Source organism: Sciurus carolinensis, chromosome 1 (assembly GCF_902686445.1).
Source record: "Sciurus carolinensis chromosome 1, mSciCar1.2, whole genome shotgun sequence".
Taxonomy (NCBI): domain Eukaryota; kingdom Metazoa; phylum Chordata; class Mammalia; order Rodentia; family Sciuridae; genus Sciurus; species Sciurus carolinensis.
In genome coordinates, this window is record NC_062213.1 from 95,660,725 (window position 1) to 95,685,201 (window position 24,477).

Here is a 24,477-nt window from a genome sequence, read left to right on the forward strand (position 1 = left end):
TCTGTAGTTTCTTTTTATTTCTATTTTTTCTTTATTATTGTCTGAATGTTCCAGTTTGCCCATCTTGTCCTTGAGCCCTGATATTCTTTCTTCTGCTTCATCTAGTCTATTCTAGAGATTTTTCACTGAATTTTTTATTTGACTTATTGTGCATCTGAGAGTTCAGAGAGTGACCCCAGCACCATCTGTTCCTACTGCTGGCCAAGGGGTTTCACTGGATTTAGGCTTGGAGTGATTTCATTGTATAAATTATTCAGATGGCTTGCTACCAGGTCATTTGTGTCTGGCATTTTGCTGTGATCTCCAGGGGATTGTGTTTCCCTAAGGTTCAAGTGCAGGCATAACTCCAAAAGATGGCTCCCCACCATAGTTCTCTGCTCATAAATTAAGAAAAGCAGAGCACTTCTCATAGCAGCTGCCTGTGCATTACCTGGTTTAGCTAAATTCTGATTGATTTTATTTATATTTATATTAAACCTCAGTGCATTCCCTCTGTCACCTACCTGACTGAGCAGTTGTTCTCCAACTCTTTCTTTTCTTTTCTTTCTTTCCTTTTTTTTCCCTTTTTCTTTTTGGCACCAGAGATTGAACCCCCAAGCATTTAACCACAGAGCCACATCCCCAACCCTCTATGCCACTCTAAATGCAGTCCTCCTTTCTCACTTTCACAAGTAGCTGAGATTTCAGGCATTCTTCACTGTGCCTGGGTGTGTTTGTGTTTTATTCATCTCAAAACTATTTTATGTTTTTTGATACCAGGAATTGAACCCAGGGGCACTTAACCACTAGGCACATCCCCAGCCCTTTTTTGTATTTTATTTAGAGACACAGTCTCACATAATTGCTGAGAGCCTGTCTAAGTTGCTGAAGCTGGCTTTGAACATGCAATCCTCCTGCTTCAGCCTCCTGAACCATTGGGATTACAGGAATATGCACCATGCCTGGCTCAAAACATTTTCTAATTTGTAATTTCTTCTTTGGTTCATTGGTTACTTAGAAGTGTGTTAAGTTCCACACATTTGTGAATATCACAAATGTTCTGTGTTATTGATTCCTAATTTCATTCCATTATCATTAAAGAACAACTTTATAATTCAAGTACTTTTATTGAGACTTATGTCCAAACACATGTTCTATGCTAGAAGATGTTCCAGGTGCTCTTTAAAAAAGTGTATCCTATCTGGGTATTGTGATGAACTCCTGTAATCCCAGCTCCTTGCTCGGGAGGCTGAGTCAGAAGGATTGCAAGTTCAAAGCAAACTTCAACAATTTAGATTCCCTTAGCAACTCAGTAAGACCCTGTCTCTAAATAAAACTAAATAAAATATTTTTTAAAAATGGCTAGGGGGCTAGGGTTATATCTCAGTTGGTATAGTGCTTGCCTCACAAGCACAAGGACCTGGGTTCAATCCCCAGCATCGGGAAAAAAAAAAAAAAAAAAAAAGAGGGTGGGGGCTAGGGATGTGGCTATCCCTTTCAATCCTCAGTACCAAAACAAAACAAAATACTATCCTGCTGTTCTTGCAAAAAACAGATATTTGATAAGTTCAGATGGTTTACAGTGCTGTTTAAGTCTTTCGATCTCCTGTCCATTAGTGGATAGATATGACATGCCTAGATGTGGATCTTGTTTAATTTACTATTACAGAAGTTCTTTGAGCTTCCTGAATGTTGAGTGTTTTTCATCAGTTTGTTTTCAGCCATTATTTCTTCAAATATTCATTCTTCCTCTTTTTCTCTGTTTCTTCCTTCAGTTTTATCACTTTTTGCTTCAGGTATTTTTGGACGCTTGTTAATTACATAAGTATGTACATTTATAAGTGTTACATATTTTTAATAGATTGACCCTTTTGTGATACTACAATGCAATTCTGACACTAACTATGCAGAGTTAGCTCAGGCTCCACAGTTTTAAGAGCACAGTCCCCAGCAAGACTGCTCTCACTTCAGACAATGGCCACAACTTGAGGGGCTCATAGGCCACCTTAACTCCTGACAAACAGGTTTGATGATTCATTAAAATTACTCACAGAAGGGCTAGGGATGTAGTTAAGTTCTAGAGTGTTTTGGCATGCTCAAGGCACTAGATTTCAATCCTCAGCACCAAGAAACTACAACAACAACAAAAGAATGATTCAGTTACAGTTTTATTATCAAGGAAATGAAGCTGAATCAACATGGGAGAGGTCTGGAAAGGTCCTAGACCTGAATCTTCTGTGCCCTCTACCCATCAAATTAGGATCTGGTGAGACTATAGATCAGGTTGAAGGTATCAATGTATTCACAATCAGGAAGTTCCACCAAGCTTTGGTGACCAGTGTTTTTATTGGATTTCTATTATATAAGCATGATTGATTAGATCATGTCTATGTGACTGTACTCAATCTCCAAACCACCTTCTCTCTCTGGACATTGGGCTGATATTACCTGGCTCAAAGCACATCCTTCTAATCACATGATTATACTTTCTGATCTGATCAGCCTTCATCCTGAGTCATCATTAGCATAAACTTAGGTGTGATCCACGAGGCCCACCATGAGTAATAAGTACAATCCTGTTGCTCAAGAAAATCCATGTTTAGTAATTACCAAACAGGAACTGAAGACAAAAACTACTCAGTTATACAAGTTTGTTTTATCATTATAAAATGTCCTTCTTTTTCTCTAGAAACATTTTTTTTGTCTTAAAGTCTACTTTTCTGATATTAATATAAATTATTCCAGCTCTTTTTTTAGTTACTGTTTGCAAAATATATCATTTTTCCCAACCTTGTACTTTTAACCTGTATTTTTCTCTTGTAGACAGCATATAACTGAATCATACTTTATATCCACTAGGCTAATCTCTGCCTTTTTATTGGCATGTGTAACTTACTTACATTTAGTACAATTCCTGATAAGGTAGGATTTATGTCTGCCATTTTGCTACTTGTTTTCTCTGTCATGTATCTATTTTGTTCCTCTATTTCTCCATTTCATATTCCTTTTGTGTTAGATGTTTTACAGTGTACCATTTTAATTTTCTTGTTCTTTTTTAGTATAATTTTTTGTGTGAATGATATTTTATTTAGTCAAGTTTGTTTACAACTAAAACTGTGGGAATTCAAAATTAATATCCTTGTCCTGTGAGCTTCTTATAACACACCAGCAAAATGTTTCAACCTCATGCTCTACATTGTTCTGCTGTGCTTTGTCCAAATAAACCTTTGTGAACTGGCTGCCATCCAGCCTTACTCAGATTGTCTTGCCCACAATTTCATTTGAGGAGACCAAGTCCTCAAACATCATATCAATCACAACTGTCAGAATGCAGCTCCTGGGACATTTGTGCCTATTATATGCTTATGACTTTTTTTGAGTTAGTTTTGGCAGAATTATCCTTTGAGAAAGAGAAATAAAGATAATGTGCTTCCTGCTGAGTTTTTTCTCCAATCCATGTACTAGCTAGATTTAGACTTCCTGGAAAGATTTCAGTTGAGAAATGAGAACAAAGATAACCCAGTTGTTGACCATCACCAACTTCATTTTCCTTGACTGCTGTTATGTTGAGCTTCCTTAGCTGAACCTAGAGTTCCAAGTTCCTCTCCAACTCAAGAAGAGCCTGAGGGCAGGGCAGAGGGAGGCCGGGAGAAGAACCTGAAGGATGCTAGACTCAAGTCTGACTAGTTTCTTGACTTTGGCCTTTACAGTCTTCCTACTTAAACTGAATATGACCTTCTCCTTGTTGAGTGCCAGCTTAGGAAGCTATATTATTTTGAGTTAATTTTTCAGTTGTTTCCCTGAGGATTACAATTAACATATTAATCTTAAACAGTCTAGTTTGGAATAAGAGCAACTTAATTTCAGTAATGTGTAAAACTTTCACTCCTGTATAGTCAATTTATTCCTCCCCCTCCTTTCATGCTGTTATTGTCATATGGATTACATATTTATATATCATATGCCCACCAAACAGCTTTAGAATTATTGTTTTATACATTTGTCTTTTAAATTAGGAGAAAAAATAATTACAAACAAAAACTCATTTCTTCTCTCTTTTTAATTCTTCTTCTTCTTTTTTTTTTTGGTATCGGGGATTGAAACCAGGAGCACAACCCAGCCCTTTTTATTTTTTCTTTTAAGGCAGCTTAGGTCCTTGCTAAATTGATGAGGCTGGCCTCATGCTTGCAATCCTGTTGCCTCAGCCTCCCAAGTCACTGGGATTACAGGCATGTGCCACCATGACCAACTCCCTTTTCATTTCTTATAGGGCAGTTCTGCTAGCAAAAAATTCTTTACATTTTTATTAGCTGGAAGAATGTTTTAATTTTTCCATTGTTGTGCTCATATAGAATTGTTGGTTGGGGCCTAGGATGTAACTCAGTGGTAGAGTACTTGCCTAGTATGCACAAGGCCCTAGTTTTGATCCCCTGTACTGGAAAAAAGAACTCTTGATTGGCAGTCTTTTTCTTTTGTCACTTTGAATATGTCCTCTTACTATCTTCTGTCCTTCATGATTTCTGATGAGAGATTAACTGTTAATTCCATGAAGGATCCCATATAAATAATGAATCCCTTTTCTCTTTCTGCCTTACAATTCCATTTGTGTCTTTGACTTTGGACAGACTATGATATGTCTAGATATGGATCTCTTGGAATTTACTATGCAAGGAAATTCTTGAGTTTTTTTTTCTAATTCGTGTACTAGCTTCTTTGAGCTCCTTGAATGTTTGGTGTTATTCATCAGTTTGTTAAATTTTCAACCATTATTTCTTCAAATATTCATTCTTCCTCTTTTTCTGTTATTTCTTTTCCTAGCACTCCCATTTTGCACATTGAGACAAAGGATAATGCCCTACAGGTCTCAGATGCTTATTCATTTTTCTTCATTCTTTTTTCTTTTCTGTTCATCAAACTGGATAGTCTCAATTGACCTGTATGCAAGTTCTCTGAGTCTTCCTCCTGACTGTTCAAATCTGCTAATGAATTTGTTCAGTGAGGCTGGGCACCTTAGTGCACACCTATCATCCCAGCAACTTGGGAGACTGAGGCAGGAGGATCACAAGTTCAAGACTAGCCTCAGCAATTTAGCAAGGCCCTAAACAATTTAGCAAGACCCTGTCTAGTGCCCCTGAGTTCAATCCCCAATACCCCCAAAATAAAATAATAATAATAATGACAAAAATATCAAGTTAAAAATAAAATCCATGATGGTTAAAATTATAATAAGGGAAGGACCAGAATATAGCTCACTAGAGTGCTTGCCTAGTATGAGCTTGACTCAGGATCAAACACTGCCAAAAAAATAATAATAATAAAATCACAAAAAAATAAAAAATAAAATAAAAATTATAAGAGAGAAAGACAGGGAAAGAAAAAAGGGAGGGAGAAACAAATCAAGGATGGAAATAAGGAAGGGAAGGAAGAAGAAGAAAAAAAGAATGCTCTTTGCCAGAGAAATGACAGCTTATGTAAAAGGAATCATGGAATTAGACATTTGTCTTTTTGTAAACTAATTGTAATAATTGGCCCTGGCAAAGGTTATCAATCAATGTTAAAATTAGTAGGTTAAACTTGTTGGGAAATGGAATATTCTCAAAATTTCAAAGTACCATCACAAAGAGGGGAAACTGCACTTTTATACTAGAGAGATCTCTAGCAGCAAACACCACCTTTAGCAGATGATCAAATTTGTTATTACTAATAGAACAATAATATGATATTATGTGTACTGGTGTGCTGATGAATGTTTAACAGACCTGATCTGTAATATTTTCCAGTTTCTATGATGTTCATACTCCCATCAATTTCAAGTTATGAATATGGCATCACCATTCTCAGAGTTGTAAAGAGGTACTAATAATCAGCTTACCTGTGCGCAAGCTCCAGTATAACACTGAATGCACTTCCTAGCATAATGTAATAAGTATAAATCACATATGAGGTGATTTTGTTAAATAATTGTAATAATAATAATTTTTCTACTTGTTCTGGGAATTGAGTCCAGGACCTCACACATGCTAAATATGTATTCTGCCACTGATCTACACCCCCAGCCACAAAATTTAATCTGAATATAATCATGAGAAAACAACCAAAGAAATTAAACATTAAAAATATAGGACATTTAACAAAAAAACTGGGCTAGACTCCATAGAATTCAGTGTCATGAAAAACACCCAAAAAAGGCAGATGTGTCCTTGTCTTCTCTTCCTCCTCCTCCTCATGCTTCTTCTTCTTTTTTTTGGCACCACAGGGGCCCTTAACCACTGAGCCACATACCCAGCCCTTTTTTGTATTTTATTTTGAGATGGGGCCTCACTAAGATGCTGAGGCTGACTTTGCACTCATGATCCTCTTGCCCCAGGCTCCCAGGCCACTGGGATTACAAGCATGCACTACCATGCCCAGCAGATGTGACTCTTCTACATTAAAAGAAACTAAAGAGATAAACAACCAGGGATGAGGATTTAGTTCAGTGGTTGAGTGTTTGCCTAGCATGTGTGAGTCCCTAGGTTCCACCCTCAGCACAAAAAAAAAAAAATTAAAAAAAGAGAGAAAAAACCAAACATAATATGTACACCTTGATTAACTTCTAGATCAAAACTAAACAACAAAATTAATAATAGGCATTTTAGGGGACATTTTGGGAAACTGAAATGTTAACTGAATTAATGTTAATATTCTTGCATATGGTAATATTTTTACTCTTACATAGCACAATGTTTTCTCTAAGGAAATTCATACTAAAATATTTAGGGGTAAAGTGCCATGATGCCTACATACTCAGAAAACAAAACAAAATAGCCTTCCTCCCCATACATGGAAATTAAGGAAGAAAAGTGAGAGAAAGAAAAAGTTAATATAATTAAATGTTAATAATTAGTTAATCAAGCCAAGTGTGTTGGTGCACACCTATAATCCCAGCAACTCAGGAAGCCAAGGCAGGAGGATCACAAGTTTGAGGCCAGACTCAACAACTTAGAGACCCTATCTCAAAAATAATAAATTAAAAGATCTGGAGATGAGGCTTAATGACTTCAATGCCAGTACCAAAAAGAAAAGAAAAGAATTGATGAATATAAGTGGACTTTTTATAGGTATTATTACACTGTTCTTTCAAAATATCCATAGATTAGTAGAATGTCAAAGTAGAAAGATGAGGACCTGGGTACTGTAGCTGAGTGATAAAGTGCTTGCCCCAAGGCCCTGGGTTCAATCCCCAGCACCACCAAAAAAAAAAAAAAAAAAAAAAAAAAAGATGAAAGGAACATGATCCCTAGCTTTTGTTTTGTTTTTTCATTATTTTTTAATTTTAATGCAGATTCCTGTATCAAGCCTGAGGGACACAGTTCTGGAACTGGCAGTGTTTGATCAACACAGGAGAAAGTTCGATAATTTCAGTTCACTAATGCTAGAATGGAAATCTTCCAATGAGACCCTAGCCCATTTTGAAGATTATAAGTCAATGGAGATGGTAGCCAAAGATGATGGCAGTGGGCAGACCCGGTTACATGGTATTGTGAACATTTATGAATCCTTTCTTATGCTTTTCCTGCTAAATGGTTCACACTAAGTATTTCCTTACAGGTGAGGGTTTTATTTTCAATTTTATTATATATCATCTTTCATCTTTGATCTTTGTATTATTTTAGAAAACCTACAGGTAGATTTCCTTATGTGTGAAGCTAAGGTCTAGGGCCTAACATTTCTCTTAAGGAGATAAAAGTAAATTAATTTTAAAATGTGGTGATTACTTATTATTTGCCTAACATTATGGAAATATTATTTATTTATTAGCAAATAGTAATTGAATGGCTATCAGGTTTAGGGCCCTTTGCCAAGCATTAGAGTGAATAGTGAATAGGCAGAAATGGCCACTGCCCTCATAGATAAAGTTTAGTGGGGAAGCCAGACTTTAAACATTATAACTGTTAGCCATTTTGAAGGGAAAATATAGGATGCCTTTAGATTTTCTAGTGGGGGACCCAACCTAGTTAAAACAGAGAAACCTTCTTTGAGAAAACAATATTTACACGGAGACCTGAAATGGGTGGTAGGAAAAGGAAATATAAAGAATTAGCTGAAGAGCAGGCACAGTGGTGCACACCTGTAATCCTAGCAGGTTGGGAGGCTGAGGCAGGAGGATTGCAAGTTCAAAGCCAGCCTCAGCAACTTATCAAGGCCCTAAGCAATTTAGCAAGAGCCTCAAAACAAAAAAAATTAAAAGGACTGGGGATGTGACTCAGTGGTTAAGGGCCCTTGGGTTCCATCCCCGGTACCAAAAAAAAAAAAAAAAAAAAGGCAAGAGAGACAGAGAAGGGGACCAGAGGCATTAAATGAGATTGTAAGAAGGTAACAAGCCTGTCTGTGCTACCACTCATCAAGCCTCTGTTTGTAGCACATTTGCTGATGTTCCTTCACTTAAAGCAAGTCACCTGGCCAAAACTGGAGTCAAGGTGGGTAAGGACTGAACAAAGGTATGAATACCAATAGGTGTGAATCATTGTTGATCATTAATATAACAATCTACCACAAACAAATCCCAACGGTTAAGAAGAAAGTAGTTCAAAAGGTAACTTAGGTTTTTGACATGAGCATTTGAGTGGATGGTAGAACGATGTAGTGGCATAGGGAATCTAAAAAAGAAGAAATAAGATTTAATCCATTCCCTACACATAAAAAGCTTATACCCAAATTTACACAAGTTTAATAGCTTAGCTAGAAAGCATGTCAACATAATACTAAGACCAGTGGCATGATGCAATTAGTGTAAAAAATGGTAAAGAAGAGTCATACTTTGGCTGAGAATATAGCTCAGTTGGTAGAGTGTCTGCCTTGCAAGCACAAGGCTCTGGGCTCAATCCCTAGCACTGCAAGAAAGAAAAAGAAGAGATGTTCCTTTTATACCCTGCGCTAATTAATCACAAGTACCATTAGTGTTACCTTCTAAATATTTTTCATTTCATCCCTTCCTTTCCAACTCCATCATTAATAAAGTCCTCATCACTTCTATCCAGCATTATCACAGCAGCCTCCTAACATCTCATCATGTCTCTACTGTTCTCTAGTCTGTTCTCCACATTAAGGTCCAGATTGATCATTCTGAAATACAAATCCAAATGTTTCTCTGAAAAAAAAAAAATCTTTTTTTTAATACTGGCGATTGAATCTAGAGGTGCTTAGTCACTGAGCCACATCCCCAACACTTAAATTTTTCTTTTTTTTTAAGAGGGTCTCCCTAAATTGCTGAGACTGGCTTTGAATTTTCAATCTTCCTGCGTCAGCCTCCTCAGCTGCTGGGCTTACAGGCATGTGCCACCATACCCTTCTTAAAAAACGTTTTTGGGTTACTATTTACTGAACTCTCAAGACAAGTTGGGCACTGCACTAAGTCCTTTATATACATTTTCCTCAAGAAATTCTCCTGTGTAAACCGGGACAGATTAGCATTATCATCCCTGTTTTGTTAATTTACTCATTTATCAAACATTTATTTAGTTTTTACTCTATCAGGAAGTTTTTTTGTTTTTGTTTTTTGTGCTGGGGATCAAACCCAGGGCCTTATGCTTATAAGACAAGCACTCTACTGACTGAGCTATCTCCCCAGTCCCTCTATCAGGAAGTTTTAAGACCTAAGATTACAATGGTAAATAGGTGAAGCAGTAGCTTCTATGATATCAAAGCCCATACTCTAAACTACTGACTATTCTGTCATTATATTATCTCTGGGACTTCCTGTATCTTTCAGGATAAAATTCAAATGCTATAGGTTAACATACCAATCCCTGCTTATTTTTTGACTTCAACTCTTTTTGTTCACACATATCCTACATTTTCTTACACTGAATTTTAGATCTTTAGCCATGACAAGGCTTGTGCCTCTTTACTTTGCATATGTCATTTTTTCATTTTCCTTAGAACATGCTTTTCTTGCGTTTTTACTGGAAGCCTATCTAGAGAATGTAGGAATCTTCTGTCCTTCTAAAATCTCCAATTTCCAGTAAATATTTCTTCTTTGTACCCTTATTTAATCTACCTATGTGTTCTCTATATGCTTGTATAATAACACTCAGACTGCATCATAGTGATTGACTTACTCTCAGTCACCCCTCACTTAAACTGGGTTTCTTTAAAAGCAAGCCTTGTATTTTCTTCCGCAGTTATATATCCTAATTACCTAGCATAGTAGCTAGCACATAACAGGCCTTTGATAAATCTTTGTAGAATGAATGAATATAGTATAGTGAGGAAATTCTTTGGAGATTTAGGCATGATCATTATGTGTTAAGGCTATAAGAATTGATCTAGGGCTGGGGTTGTAGCTCTGTGGTAGAGTGAATACCTAGCAAGTGTGAGGCACTGGGTTTGATACTCAGCATCACATAAAAATAAATAAATTAAATAAAGGTATTATTAAGTCCATCTACAACTAAAAACAAAAATTAAAAAAAAATTGATCTGACTGAAGTGGCATATTCATGTTTGCTAAGTTAAAAAAGGAAAAGAGGGGTGGGCATGTAACTTAGTGGTAGAGAACTTGCCTAGTGTAGAAGCCCTAGGTTCAATTCCCAGTGCTGAAAAAAAAAAAAAGGCAAATGAATTATTAAAGCAGGATTAGCTTATAGCCTTGACATACTAGTTTAAAAAGTCTGAACTAATGTAATAAAGCTTAACCATTTAAAATTTTTGAGTGAGCAACAATGACATTTACATAAAAAGAACAGTTTAGAAGAGTAAAATGACTATCCCTTGTCACTCTCATTTGTAAATTGAACAAAAATTTCCATACACCACTTTTCAGCCTATTTTTTGACTCATAGACCATCACAGCTAGAAAGAATTTTATATTTTGCCTTGCTCAGTTCCTCATTTAATAAAGGAACTGAAGATAAATTGGTTGCTCAGGGTTATATAGGAATACAGTGGCAGTTCAGCACAAAAACTTGTGTATTTCCCCATTCAGTATTTTTCTCCCCTGAAATAAAACACTATTTGGTTTTCTGGAGGCACTTTTGCGTTCTAAGTGTTATTGTTTCTCAGAGTGTTATTCTACATGTTTCCAGGTCATCAGATCCTTAAAGTACATCAGATAAAAGGGACTGTACTCATTGGAGTCAATTTCGTGGGCTATTCAGAGAAGAAAAGCCCAAAGGTGAGTGGAGATTGTGGTATTAGAAATATAAATTAGCTGGGCACAGTGGCACACACCTATAATCCCAGTGGTTGGAGAGGCTAAGGTAAGAGAATTGCAAGTTCAAAGACAACCTCAGCAACTTAGCAAGGTTCTGAGCAACTCAGTGAGACACTGTCTCAAAATAAAAAATAAAAAGGATTGGGGACATGGCTCAGTGATTATGCACCTCTGGGTTCAATCCCTGGTACAAAAATAAAATAAAGTAAGAGAGAAATATAGATTAAATGATTGAAATTTAAGTTTCTTCCTTAAAAGTTGTTTGTAACTGATGTAAATCTGAGAACTGTGCACCTCTGTGATTCTGTTATCTTTGGCACTTGAATGAGTACTAGAATTTTCTCTCACTAAACTGAGGCATTAAAAGTTTATATTTGCCTTTGTGGTTTTTATTACATTGCTAGGAAATTTCCAACTTGCCTAGATCTGCAGCTGTGGAGCTGCTCCTGGTCGATGATGTAACTGTATTGCCGGAGAATGCCACCATCTATAACCACCCTCATGTGAAGGTAGAAGCTTTATGGGTCTAATGTAGTGGGATGGTATTGGAGGGAAGGTTATTAATTATAGTATAACAGTTTAAAAAACTCACTTATGTGTTGAGAATCACTGAAACACTCACATACTTTTATAAAAATTATAGTGATTAATTGTAATATCCTTAACAATTATACTTTAACAGTCATTTTTTCTTTTGATCTTTGATCTTAATCTTTTAATTAAAATTTTTTTTTAATTTTTTAATGTTTTCCTTTGAGTCATTTATAACTGAAGAGAAGAGAATAGAATGTTGTTTGTCTGATTTCTCCATAGGAAATATTTAGCCTTGTGGAGGGATCTGGTTATTTTTTAGTCAACAGCAGTGAGCTGGATATTGTCACCATCACTTATATGGAAGCAGAAAGTTCTGTTCAGGTGAGTTGTAGAAATATTCTAGATTGATGAGCTCAGACCAAAGCTCCCTCTTAGGAGAAAAATTGGAAAAATATTGTAGGTTTAATGCTTGTTACTAAAGTAAAATTTGTTTCTCTCTCCATGGTTAACCTACATAGATTCTTCAACCAAAATGAAGGGCGTTTATTTCTACAGCTAACTACAGTACTAGGCAGTTTTTTCTTCTGGTTGAATTTAGTTATGAAAGACATCTAGTGCCATGACCTGCACAGCTGTTAATTCAGAAACCAGCAAGGGGTGATGGGAAATTAGAAAAGACAAACAGACACACAGGGAGGAACACTGTGTGGGACACTGTCCTCTGATGGAGGAACAATGGCCCAGAGCTAGCTCAGCATGTTATTATATAGGTTTTATCATCAAAAGGATTTTCTGTGAGAAAGTTTCTTTAAAGCAGGCAGCCTTGGGCTAGGGCTGTAGCTCAGTGGCAGAATGTTTGCCTAACCACATGTGAAATACTGGGTTTGATCCTTAGCACCACATAAACAAATAAAGACATGCTGTCCATCTATGACTATAAAACTTTTGGGGGGGGGGGCTGGGGAGATAGCTCAGTCAGTAAAGTGCTTGCCTTGCAAGTACAAGGCCATAGATTCCCAGCACCACAAAAAAAAATTTTTTTTTTTTTAAAAGCAGGCAGTCTTTTATTTTTTTGTAGTGCTGAGGATTGAACCCAGGGCCTTGTGCTTGTGAGGCAAGCACTCTACCAACTGAGCTATATCCCCAGCCCAAGCAGGTACTCTTGAAGGATGAAGTACTGGCAACCAATTATAATTATCTTTTTGCACTCATAATTCTCTACCCCTGGCAGTTGGTGTCTGAACTCAGGGTCAAGACTGATAGTCCTGTGCCTTGCATGAAACCTCTTTAAGCAGGGTGTTACCATAGCAACTGGGCAATCTTGATCTGCACCTTTGCACAGGAAGTTCCCAGCACAGGCACAGGCTTCTGCTGCAAGACAGTCAGAGATCCTAAGGCAAGTCACTGCTCCCCACAATCTAGTTCAAAGATTTTCATTAAACAAAGGTTCATTTTTATCAGTTTCAATGTACATAACTGAGTAGACATTTAAATGTAGTATTGACTTTATAAGCAGAGTAAATGTTGTTTTCAGCAGAATGTGAAGATTCAAAATATTAAATTGACTCCATAGGTCAGTATGCCAAAGAATTTGCTTTTAATTGACTCACAGTAATAAAAATGACACTTTATGTTATTGTGTGTGTGTGTATACATACACACACACACACACACACACATATATATATATCTTTATAAGAGTGCAAAGAAATATAACTTACCTTAGTCATAGTATTAGTTTTACAAAAGAAAGACTGAGGCACTAGGTGTAGACCCAGAATGTGAAAAACATGCTGTTTGCAAGGATCTGAGGTACAAGGAGGAAAAGAACTGTCAGCTGGCCACTACTTTCTTCTTCACTGGTGACTGTACCATGTATGGACTTGATTTTCTTCATGAAATCTTTTCCCTGTCCATAATTAAGAAGTGGGGAACAAGCTGAGTGCGGTGGTGCATGGCTATAACCACAGTGACTTAGGAGGCTAAGACAGGAGGATCACAAGTTTGAAGTCAGCCTGAGCAACTTAGTGAGATGCTTAGCAACTTTGTAAGACCTTGTCTTAAAAAATAAAAAGAGGGGTTGGGGGTGTAACTCAGTTGGTAGAGTGCTTGCCTCACATGCACAAGGCCCTGGGTTCAATCCCCAGCACCTAAAAAAATAAATAAATAAATAAAAAGAGCCAGGCACGGTGGTGCACACCTTTAATCCCAGCAATTTGGGAGGATGAGGCAGGAGGATCGTGAATTCAAAGCCAGGCTCAGCAACTTAGCGAGACCCTGTCTCAAAATAAAATATTAAAAGGGTTGAGGATGTGACTCAGTGGTTGAGTGCTCCTGGGTTCAATCCCTGGTACCAAAAATAAATAAATAAATAAATAGAGCTGGGAATATAACTTAGTGGTAAAAGCGCCTGGGTTCAATCCACAGTACCAAAAATAAATAATAAAAAGAAGAGAAGTGGGATATGTATGTTGGATTCTGCTTAAATTCAATCAACTCCAACTCTGCTATTTATCAGCTAATATTTGCTAAGGTACATATTTTACCTGAATGAAACGTATTAAAGGTATGTTTCAGTACTATGCCTGAAACATAACCTGATCTCTGAGAGTTCCCATCTCAAAGGAAGTAAGGTGTATTTTTATCTTTGGGTGAAAGCAGTTGCTATGATTATGCCTAGACTATGTTTGCTTCTTTATCCTTCTAACATCTTCTTTCTTCTAGTTAGTTCCAGTACATCCTGGATTTCTCACATTGGAGGTCTATGATCTGTGCTTGGCTTTCTTGGGTCCAGCAACAGCCCACCTCCAGGTATCAGACATACAAGAACTGGAACTTGATCTGATAGATAAGGTGAGAGATGTTTGCTTTATCTCAGAAATGAAGCAAGTTTCAACGTTACTCCCCAACATCACTTAATATAGTCTCTGCTAAACTACTGTGTGTACACCAGGACTTTTGATAAGTTAATGGAAATATCTGCCCTTAAAGAACAACATTCCAACATTAAACATAATGGAGATGAAGGGAGAGTGTTCAATTACGACTTAAAATAGTACACGAAGATTAGGTTTGTTTGATCAAAGCCTGACCAGTAACATTTGGCATGAACAAAAAAGTCTGCCACCTCAAAGAGTTAGATTCTCCTTGGTGGATAGGACACCACACTACAATCTACTTGTTTTATTTTTTGTTTTTTTTCTTTAAAACTACTAGGTTGAGATAGGCAAAACTGTGTTGGTGACTGTGAGAGTTCTTGACTCTTCCAAACGTCCATTCCTAAACAAATATTTCAGAAACATGGAGCTCAAATTACAGTTGGCATCTGCCATTGTCACCCTGACGTGAGTACCATTTCAATATTTCTCTCTCCTTAATGCTTGATATCATGAGAATCTCCCTCCTGATAGCATGGTCAGCTGCCCCTTAGGTTTATTTCACATTTTCTCCTATCTTTTTTGTTACAGTGCCTTTCAGACCACATTCTCTTCTCATATTCTGCTCTCTACAAAATACCTATTCAGTGTACTTAGATATCTTGTGTGGGGGGTAAAATCATATGTATCATTAATATGTTCATTTTCCAAAACTTCTCCTTGGATGATATCTTTTGGGAGTGCTTTGGGCTAGAGGATCTTCAAATTTTTATTAAGGTTCCATCCACAGGACCACCAAAAAAAAAAAAAAAAATCTGTTGGGAAGTAGATACTGGTGTACTCCTCTGAGAAAGGAAAAAAACATGAAACCTCCAGAGTAATTTCACATTTACAGTTTTCCCAATCTATATTGTCCTACCTTTGCAGCCTTAGAACAAAATTTTTCCCCTCAGGAGCTTCCTGCCATTGCCATGAAATATGTCTTGACTCTAGAAATTTATTTTCTGACAGTTCATTATAACCAGAGTTAAAATGAGCAAAAAATGTTAAACCTTAGAAAGACACATCACTGGTCACTTTCAAAAACAAATCTTTCTCACCTAAAAACACATGGGTCTTTGCAGACTAATGGAGGAACAGGATGAATACTCTGAAAATTATATAGTTCGGGCTGTCACTATTGGGCAAACCACACTTGTGGCTATTGCCAGAGACAAGATGGGGAGAAAATTCACATCGGCTCCTCGACAAATTGAAGTAAGGAAATGATCTCATCCGAAATTTGTACTTCATCTTATTTAGCTTTGCTTATCTTTTTCTTTTTAGTTTGCACAAGTTGAAAATCATTTAACTTAAAAAAAAACATAGTTGTCTAATTCTTACACAATATGTAGTATGTTTTTGGCTTTTGTTTTTCTGTATAAAAGTAATATGGTTCCTGTAAAAATTTTGGCATGCACAAAGAAGCATAAAGACAGAATGAAGCCAGGTGCTATGACACATGCCTATCATCCCAGGACTTGGGAGGCTGAGGCAGGAGAATCACAAGTTTGAGGCCAGTCTTGGCAATTTAGACCCTGTCTCAAATTTTTAAAAAGGGCTGGGGGTGTAACTCAGTGTCAAAGTGCCCCAGGGTTCATTTCCCAGTACCTCAAAAAATAAAAATTAAAAAAATTAAATTTCCATCAAATTTTTCCCCTACACATCATCATTATCATCATTTTTTCCCCTTTCTTTCTTCCTATCTTTCCTTCTTCCTTCTTTTTCTTATTTTTTCTTTTGAGACAGTCTTGCTAGGTTGCTTGGGTTGGCTTCCAATTCCTGAGCTCAAGTAATCCTTCTGCCTCAGTCTCTGAAGTAACTGTTACTATAACAACTACATGCCACCATGTCTGACTCTTACCCTTTGCTTGCTATTTTTTTTTTTTTTGTTTTGTTCTTGTTGTTCTAGGAATTGAGCATCCTCAGACCTTTACATTGCAGACACTAGCCTCAAACTTGCAATTATCCTGCCTCAGACTCCCAAATTTCTGAGATTAGAGACATTCACCACCTGCCCAGTATCTATGCATATTTTAATACAAATAAATCATACTGTTTTTTATCATAATTTTGTATCAAAAGTGTTTTCTTATGTCATTAAAAAATAATTGTTGGCCATAGATTGATAATTGTTGAATCTGGATAATTAGTTCCCTGAGAGTTTATTTTAATATCCTCTCTAGTTTTTTACATGTTCAAAAAAGAAAGTCCTGGCATGATGGTACACAGGAGTGTATCAAGTTCATGGCCAGCCTCAGCAACTTAGTGAGACCATAAGCAATTTCGGGAGACCCTGTCTCAATAACAATAATAAGACCAGTTGTGGTGGCACAGGCCTGTAATCCCAGCAGCTCTGGAGGGTGATGTAGGAGGACTGTAAGTTCAAAGCCAGCCTCAGTAACCTAGCAAGGCCCTAAGCAACTCAGTGAGACCCTGTCTCAAAATAAAAAATAAAAAGATCTGGGGATGTAGCTGAGTAGTTAAGTACCCTGAGTTCAATCCCTGGTACCAAAAATAAATAAATAAATACATAAATACATACATAAATAAAAAGGGTTGTGAATGTAACCCAGTGGTAAAATGTCCCTGGGTTCAATGCCTAGCACCACAAAAAGAAAAAAAGGTGTTTACAACTAACTTTTTAATTTTTTTTTTTTTTTTTGGTACTGATGATTGAACTCGGGTTGCTTTATCACTGAACACCCTAGTGAACCCATGGCTTCAAGCATGCTAGCAAATACTCTATGCTGAGCTATATCCTCAGCCCAATTGTAAACATAATTTTAATGGTGATTTTTACTGCAGTTAGTGAATATGTAATAACTTATTTAAGTGATTCAATTATTTTTTTTTCTTTTGGTACTGGGAATTGAACCCAGGGATAATTAACCACTGAGCCACATCCCCAGCCCTTTTTACATTTCATTTTGAAATAGGGTCCCACTAAGTTGTTTAGGTCCTTGCTCAATTACTAAGGCTGGTTTTGAACTTGCAATCTTCCTGCCTCAGCCTCCTGAGTCACTAGGATTACAGGCATGTGGCCATCATGCCTGACTAAAAATTTTTTTTGTAAATAAAATTAAAATACATGTTGGATATTATAACACATGCTGTAATCCCAGTAACTGGGGAGGCTGAGGCAGGAGGATCACAAATTCTAGGCCAGCCTCAGCAACTTAGTGAGACCTTAAGCAACCTATCAAGACCCTGTCTCAAAAAATAAAAAGGACTGAGAATGTGGCTCATTGGTTAAGCACCCCTGGGTTCAGTCCCCAACACCAAAAGCAAAAACAAAAACAAGAAAAACCCAAAAAGACTGAAGAGGTAGCTCAATGATAGCGCACCCCTGAGTTCAATCCCTGGTACTGAAAGAAAACAACAACAACAAAAAATGAATAAAATCAATCAATCATTTGTTATGAAACTGACTCTAGTCATTGTTGTCCTTTTGGTTTTCTCCTTCAAGGTATTTCCTCCATTCAGACTTGTTCCAGAGAAAATGACACTGATTCCAACTAACATGATGCAGGTGATCTTAAAGGCAGAAAATAAGATTTATCATTTCTCCTTTACACACATATACCTCTCTTCCTATCAGCCTTCGTTTGTATACTCCTAACCAAGTTCACCTGGGTCTGATAAAGAAGAAAGTGAGTTTTCCCTGACCCGTGATGTTCATGTATAAACTTTTGCTTAGAATCCTTGGATCATTTGCAGCACTTCCATATCTTCTGCATTTGGTTTATGTGGGATATACTGTTCAGGAAGAGGGGGGAAATAAAGAAGTCAAGTTGCTTGGACAAAATGTTGGAGGAAAAGATGTGACTTTTCATCCACATTCCAGGCATTCACTGGTGTGTTTAAATTCCAGGTAATGTCTGAAGGTGGTCCTCAGCCCCAATCTATCATTCACTTCTCCATCAATAATCAGACTGTGGCTGTTGTTAATAGGAGGGGGCAAGTTACAGGGAAAGTGGTTGGCACAGCTGTGGTCCATGGTACCATCCAGACAGTAAATGAAGATACTGGCAAAGTTATTGTGTTTTCCCAGGTATGAGTTATTTGCTGTGCTTTGATTCTACCCTTTCATTTGTGAACCATATCAGGGGTTTGTGGACAGTGATGAGGAGGGTGTCAGTAACCCAGGAAAATTCTTTTATTCCCCCTCCCCTGCTATTCTCTTAACCAGGCATGGAAAACATAATCTTTAGTGGAAAACCCATAGAGTACTTGGCATTATTGTAAAACATGATCCCTATCCTTAAAGAATTCCTTAAAGAACAAAACCAAACATCTCTATGGTATCAAATTTTTTGTTGAATGCCAAAAACAACACAACAAACTAGTTATCATAAGCATCTCTGTCCACCCCACAGAAATTTCCTTTTAACCTAAGCTTACTCTCTATCCTGTTGAGCAGGATGAAGTGCAGATTGAAGTTGTTCAGCTAAGGGCTGTTAGGATCCTTGCAGCTGCAACTAGACTCATCACAGCTACTGAGGTCAGTATGATAACTGTATTCATTATTCTGGATAACATCACATGGGCTAGGCATGGTGGCATATACTTGTAATCCCAGAGATTCAGGATGCTTAAGCAGGAGAATTGAAAGTTGGAGGTCAGCCTCTGCAATTTACGGAGACCGGGTCTCAAAAAAGGACTGGGGTCTGGGGTGTGTAGCTCAGTAGTAAAGCATCCCTGGATTTAATCCCCAGTACGGGGGGTGGGGGAGGCCCTGATAATTCCAGGTGGGCAGGATATATAGCATAATACACCTTTTCTTTTCAGATGCCAGTTTATGTTATGGGAGTGACCAGTACCCAGACCCCTTTCTCCTTCAGCAATGCCAGCCCTGGACTCACATTCCATTGGTCCATGAGCAAAAGGGATGTATTGGATCTAGTGCCCAGGCATTCAGAGGTATGAATTTATCTGTTTATTACCTTAAGGATTTCTTTTTTCCAGTACTAGGGATTAAACCCAGGGTTTCAAGCACTCTATTACTCAGCTATATCCTTCTTCTTTCCTTATTTATTTTGAGACAGAATCTTGCTAAATTGCCCAGACTGGCCTCAAACTTGCATGCACCATCAGGATGTGGCTGCTAAATTAGTTTTATTTCATCATATGTTTTAGACTGATTGACTCAACTTTCTTAACTGTACAATATCATGACTTCTTTTCCTTGTTCTTTGAACTCTGGAAAACTTCAAATCATATGAAGAATCCAAACTTGAGTACTCAGATAATTCTATATGATTTTTAATATTTTTGGCTGGAAAGAACTCTAAAAAGCAGTCTTTCCTATAATATCATATTTGTTGTATAATGTTATAATAATGTTGTACTTGTGAGCAGATGTCTGTGTTATATGAGTAACACATGAATATAAAGTATAGTCACAGAGTTTAGATACATAATTTTTTGACGGGTACCGGGGGTTGAACTCAGGGGTACTCAGCCACTGAGCCACATCCCCAGCCCTATTTTGTATTTTATTTAGAGACAGGATCTCACTGAGTTGCTTAACTCCTTGCTTTTTACTGAGGCTGACTTTGAACTCGAGGTCCTCCTGCCTTAGCCTCCCAAACTGCTGGGATTATAGGCATGCACTCCCCACGCCTGGCTAGATACATAATATTTTAACTTTTTCAGACATACATTTAATTATATTCATAATCATGGTCAAGCAGTTTCCTGTACCCACTGGATTTCCTGCAGTAGGAATGTTAGGCAACATGGGTGCTGTGGGGCTGTTTGGCAGCTGATTCTGGAAGGATCCCTTACATCAATGGCAAATTTAAGAAGGGTGGGTAATTATACTGCCCTTCCATGGTTCCCTTTGGTATCTGGTGGTATTGGCTTCTCCCAGTTCAGCAACTGTTGTGTCTAGAACCAAGGAAGAACTCAGGATGGCCACTGAGGAGAAGTCTGCAATGTAACTTAAAACTTTCAGTTTCTGAAAATAGTTTTGATGGTTTTAGGCACATAGCATCAAACCTACATGGAAACCTAAAAAAGACAAAGAAAAATTGGTAAGAAACTAAGTAGGATTTTTTGGTATTAAACAGCTATAGCATTGTTCACAAGATTATTACCTTATCATCAGTTTGATAAAACCCATCCAGGATAGTCTGAAGACAGTGGTAGCCACTTAGGTCTGGGTCAAGCTTCCCATAAAGTCACAATTTATGGTCAATAAGAATTAAAAATTACAGTTAAGCCTTGGGAGAAATCAGAGGGGCTAGAGGAGCTAGAATTAGGAGAATATTTCTAGAGCCAGTTTAAAAAAAAAAAGAAATCTGGAAAAAGTAAAAACATCTATATATAATCTTTTTAAAAATAAATCTAAAATTTAAGGAAACTATAGTGGTTGGCTCTTCTATCTGTCAGGAACTTCTCAGATCCTGGTTATACTTGGAATTTAAGGATAGAATTATACTGAGTTGGGTACAATTCAGCAAAGGGATTTGATTTTTTTCCTTAAATAGCAAATATAGGTTTTGTGAAAGGTAGCAATAACCTAGGCCTTAGCCTCTATTCTACTCCTTTTTTAAAAATATTTTTTTAGCTGTCAAAGGACCTTTATTTAATTAATTGATTGATTGATTTGTATGTGGTGGTGCTGAGAATTGAACCCAGTGCCTCACACATGCTAGGCAAGTGCTCTACCACTGAACCACAATCCCAGCCCTCTACTTCTTTTTCTAAAAATATTTTTTTTAGGGCTGGGGAGATATCTCAGTTGGTAGAGTGTTTACCTTGCATGCACAAGGCCCTGGGTTCAATCCCCAGCACAGCAAAAAAAAAAAGAATAAAAAAAAATATTTTTTTTAGTTGTAGATGAACATAATACCTTTATTTGTTTGTTTGTTTGTTTGTTTGTTTTTATATGGTGCTGAGGATGTTACCTGTTAGGTTGGAAATTAGGTGACTGTAGCAGGCAAAGCTGAGCGGCTGGAACAAAGACCAGCCCGCCAAAGGTGACGAGAAAGTTCTCAGCAAGGTGGATGGAAAGTTCCACTGACCCTTCACACCCACCTGTCACTCAACAGGACCCCCTCCCATCCTAGTCTGTAAAAACCCTGGGCAGCCAGGGCCACGTGTGATTTTCTCCAAGTCCCTATACCCCGGGATCTGGGAATTTCGCCTGAGAGCCAAATTCCAATAAAGCTTGCTTTGGCCACTTTCTGTCCCATTTTATTTGGCTGCTAACTGTGCCCACCGAGACCCGCCGAGCTTACATTTGGTCCCGCCACCAAGCCCACCCGAGCTTACAGAACCCAGTGCCTCACATGTAATAGGCAAGTGCTCTACCACTGAGCTAAAACCCCAGCCCCATCTATTCTACTTCTTTCTTTCAATTTTCTCATCTAAGGCATCACTCTTTTCTCTAGTAAAAGAAAAAATTGAGGGCCATATATATGTTTACTTTTCTTGCCTCAGACCCAGCAAGGCAAATTAAGTGATGAAATGGGTCAAGCTCTCCATGACCCACAAGGTAGATTTCCTACCCTGTGGAAATGCCACACTTAAGAGATTCACTTGGATGAAACTATTATAAACCACTCATTCTTTAACATGAGGCTTTCTTTCAGGCAACTGATTGAAATCTACACAATGGGAATGGGACTTTTTGTGTTGGGGAATAGGGAAAGGTAATTTTGGAACTTGGGACTCTATTGTAAATCTGGAGCTCTAGAAAGAAGATCTTGAGGGCTCTGGATAGCAAGAAGGCAGGGGAGATAGGATATGAAATGAGTGTTAGGAAGGTAGACCAGTGCCGGCTTCACTATGAATTTGCCTTGGTTTTGTCGTATCTTCCCTATTACCAGAAATCTGTCTGTTCTAATTATTCTTATCTGGTTTAGACTGAAATGTTGAGTATCCAAGTGAGGAGATGGTCAGTTTGTTTTGTTTTTTGGTACCAGGGGCACTTAACCACTGAGTCACATCCCCAGCCCTTTCTTATTTTTTTATTTTGAGACCAGGTCTAAGTTGCTTAGGGCCTCTTTAAATTGCTGAGGCTGGCCTTGAATTTGTGATCCCCCGTCTCAATTTCCTTAGTTGCTAGGATTACAAGCATATACCACCACGCCCAGTATGATCCACCGTTGATAATCTAAAATTGGAGTCTCCCTTTTTTCATTTCATCCTTCCTTGCCACTGCCTTGAGTTCTATGAATAGATTACCTCACCTCTCTCCCATCTCAAGTTCTGTTGTCTGAACCCATTTTAGAAATCACTGCCATCATTTCCATTCTCCTATCAATGAACTGACTTTGAGACATAAGAAAGAATCTTGGAGGCTTTCCAGAATTAGTTGAACTCTGCACGCAGAGGTTTGCTTAGGGATGACTATGTTGCTGGGAATAGGACAAAAAAATAACTGAAAACAAACTCTTGTACTCTAGTTCTTCTAGATATCTAACAAGGAAGAGCACATTTATTCAGGAATGAATATTCATTTTTTTTTTCTTTTCTTTCTCTTTTTTATTTATTTATTTTTATTTTGGTGCGGGGATCAAACAACCAGGGTCTCACACATGCCTAGGCAAGTGGTCTGTCACTAAGCTACATCCCTGGCCCTTATGAATATTTCTTAATCCATTTCTTCACTATCTAGGTTTTCCTACAGCTTCCAGTAGAGAATAACTTTGCCATGGTTGTCCACACGAAAGCAGCTGGCAGGACCAGTATCAAAGTCACTGTTCGCTGTGTGAACAGTTCCTCTGGGCAGTTTGAGGGAAATTTGTCAGAACTGTCTGATGAAGTTCAGATCCTGGTAAGCACTCAAACCTAAATCTTGTTTATGTATATCAAGGAGAAGAAAGTTATATTCGCTTATCATCCATAAGTGCTTAGTCTGGATGGAAAATTTGCTATAAGGATCCCTGAAACAATTTTCTAATTCTACATCTTATTATTCCTGCTAATTGCTTCTATAGAGACCTAACATTAGAAATTTTAACACATGCACTCCCTTCAACTCCCACACTAGGAACACTACAACAACTAGAGAGGGATTTGTTTCTAGCAAAGATATTATAATATATCCATTTAGATATAGTCACAGGTAGAATGAAATATAATAGTAAGCTGTGATCAGTGTCACATGCATGTAATTCCAGCAGCTGTGAAGGCTGATGCAAGAGAACTGACGGTTCAAAGCCAGCTTCAGCAAAAGCGAGGCATCAAGCACTCAGTGAGACTCTGTGTCTAAATAAAATACAAATTAGGGCTGGGGATGTGGCCCAGTGGCTGAGTGCCCCTGAGTTCAATCCCTGGTACACCCTCTGACACAAATAAAAAAAGAAATACAATACTAACTTCTGGTAAGGTGTAAAAGTATAGTTGCTACACACGTTCTCAGGCTAAAAGTTAAATGACCCTACTTTTAGAATTCAGAAGACAAATTACCATTGTATAGGTAAATTTCTCTACCTCCGAATTTGAAGGGTTTTTTTTAAATATTTTTCCCTTTATTTTGGCTTTGGTTCTATGATTCAATGTAGGGATGAGGAAAGCGCACTTTACTAGGAAGTGGAAGAACTGGATGGTTTCCTTTGTGAAAGGAGGGAATGACCTTGCTAACTTAATATTATAAGTTCTTGTTGATTTAATACAGGTTCTTTGTTCCCAAATCTTATTTCAGGTTACCAGAGTTAAAGTTAGAAATTTCAGCCAGGCACTGTGGCACATGCCCTTAATTCCGGTGGCTCAGGAGACTGAGGCAAGAGGACCTCAAGTTCAGTGCCAGCCTCAGCAAAAGCAAGGCAGTAAGCAACTCAGTGAAGCCCTGTCTCTAAATAAGATACAAAATAGGGCTGGGGATGTGACTCAATAGTCGAG

At 37.7% G+C, this 24,477-nt stretch overlaps 1 protein-coding gene, 1 non-coding gene and 1 pseudogene across 2 annotated transcripts in view; 2 read left to right on the top strand and 1 right to left on the bottom strand.

Annotated features, from left to right (window-relative positions):
- Nup210l (nucleoporin 210 like) overlaps nt 1-24,477 on the top strand; it is a 126,479-nt gene that overhangs the window by 75,568 nt on the left and 26,434 nt on the right. Inside the window, 12 exon segments of the mRNA XM_047557337.1 lie at nt 7,304-7,496; nt 11,046-11,134; nt 11,578-11,682; nt 11,987-12,088; nt 14,432-14,560; nt 14,924-15,051; nt 15,708-15,840; nt 18,092-18,154; nt 18,497-18,676; nt 19,046-19,126; nt 19,414-19,545; nt 23,252-23,410. Coding sequence (XP_047413293.1) covers nt 7,304-7,496; nt 11,046-11,134; nt 11,578-11,682; nt 11,987-12,088; nt 14,432-14,560; nt 14,924-15,051; nt 15,708-15,840; nt 18,092-18,154; nt 18,497-18,676; nt 19,046-19,126; nt 19,414-19,545; nt 23,252-23,410 — 1,494 coding nt within the window.
- On the bottom strand, nt 3,088-5,895 carry LOC124988561 (40S ribosomal protein S7-like; annotated as a pseudogene).
- Trnav-cac (transfer RNA valine (anticodon CAC)) lies at nt 13,788-13,862 on the top strand. Its single transcript has one exon. It is a non-coding gene; the product is annotated as a tRNA-Val (tRNA).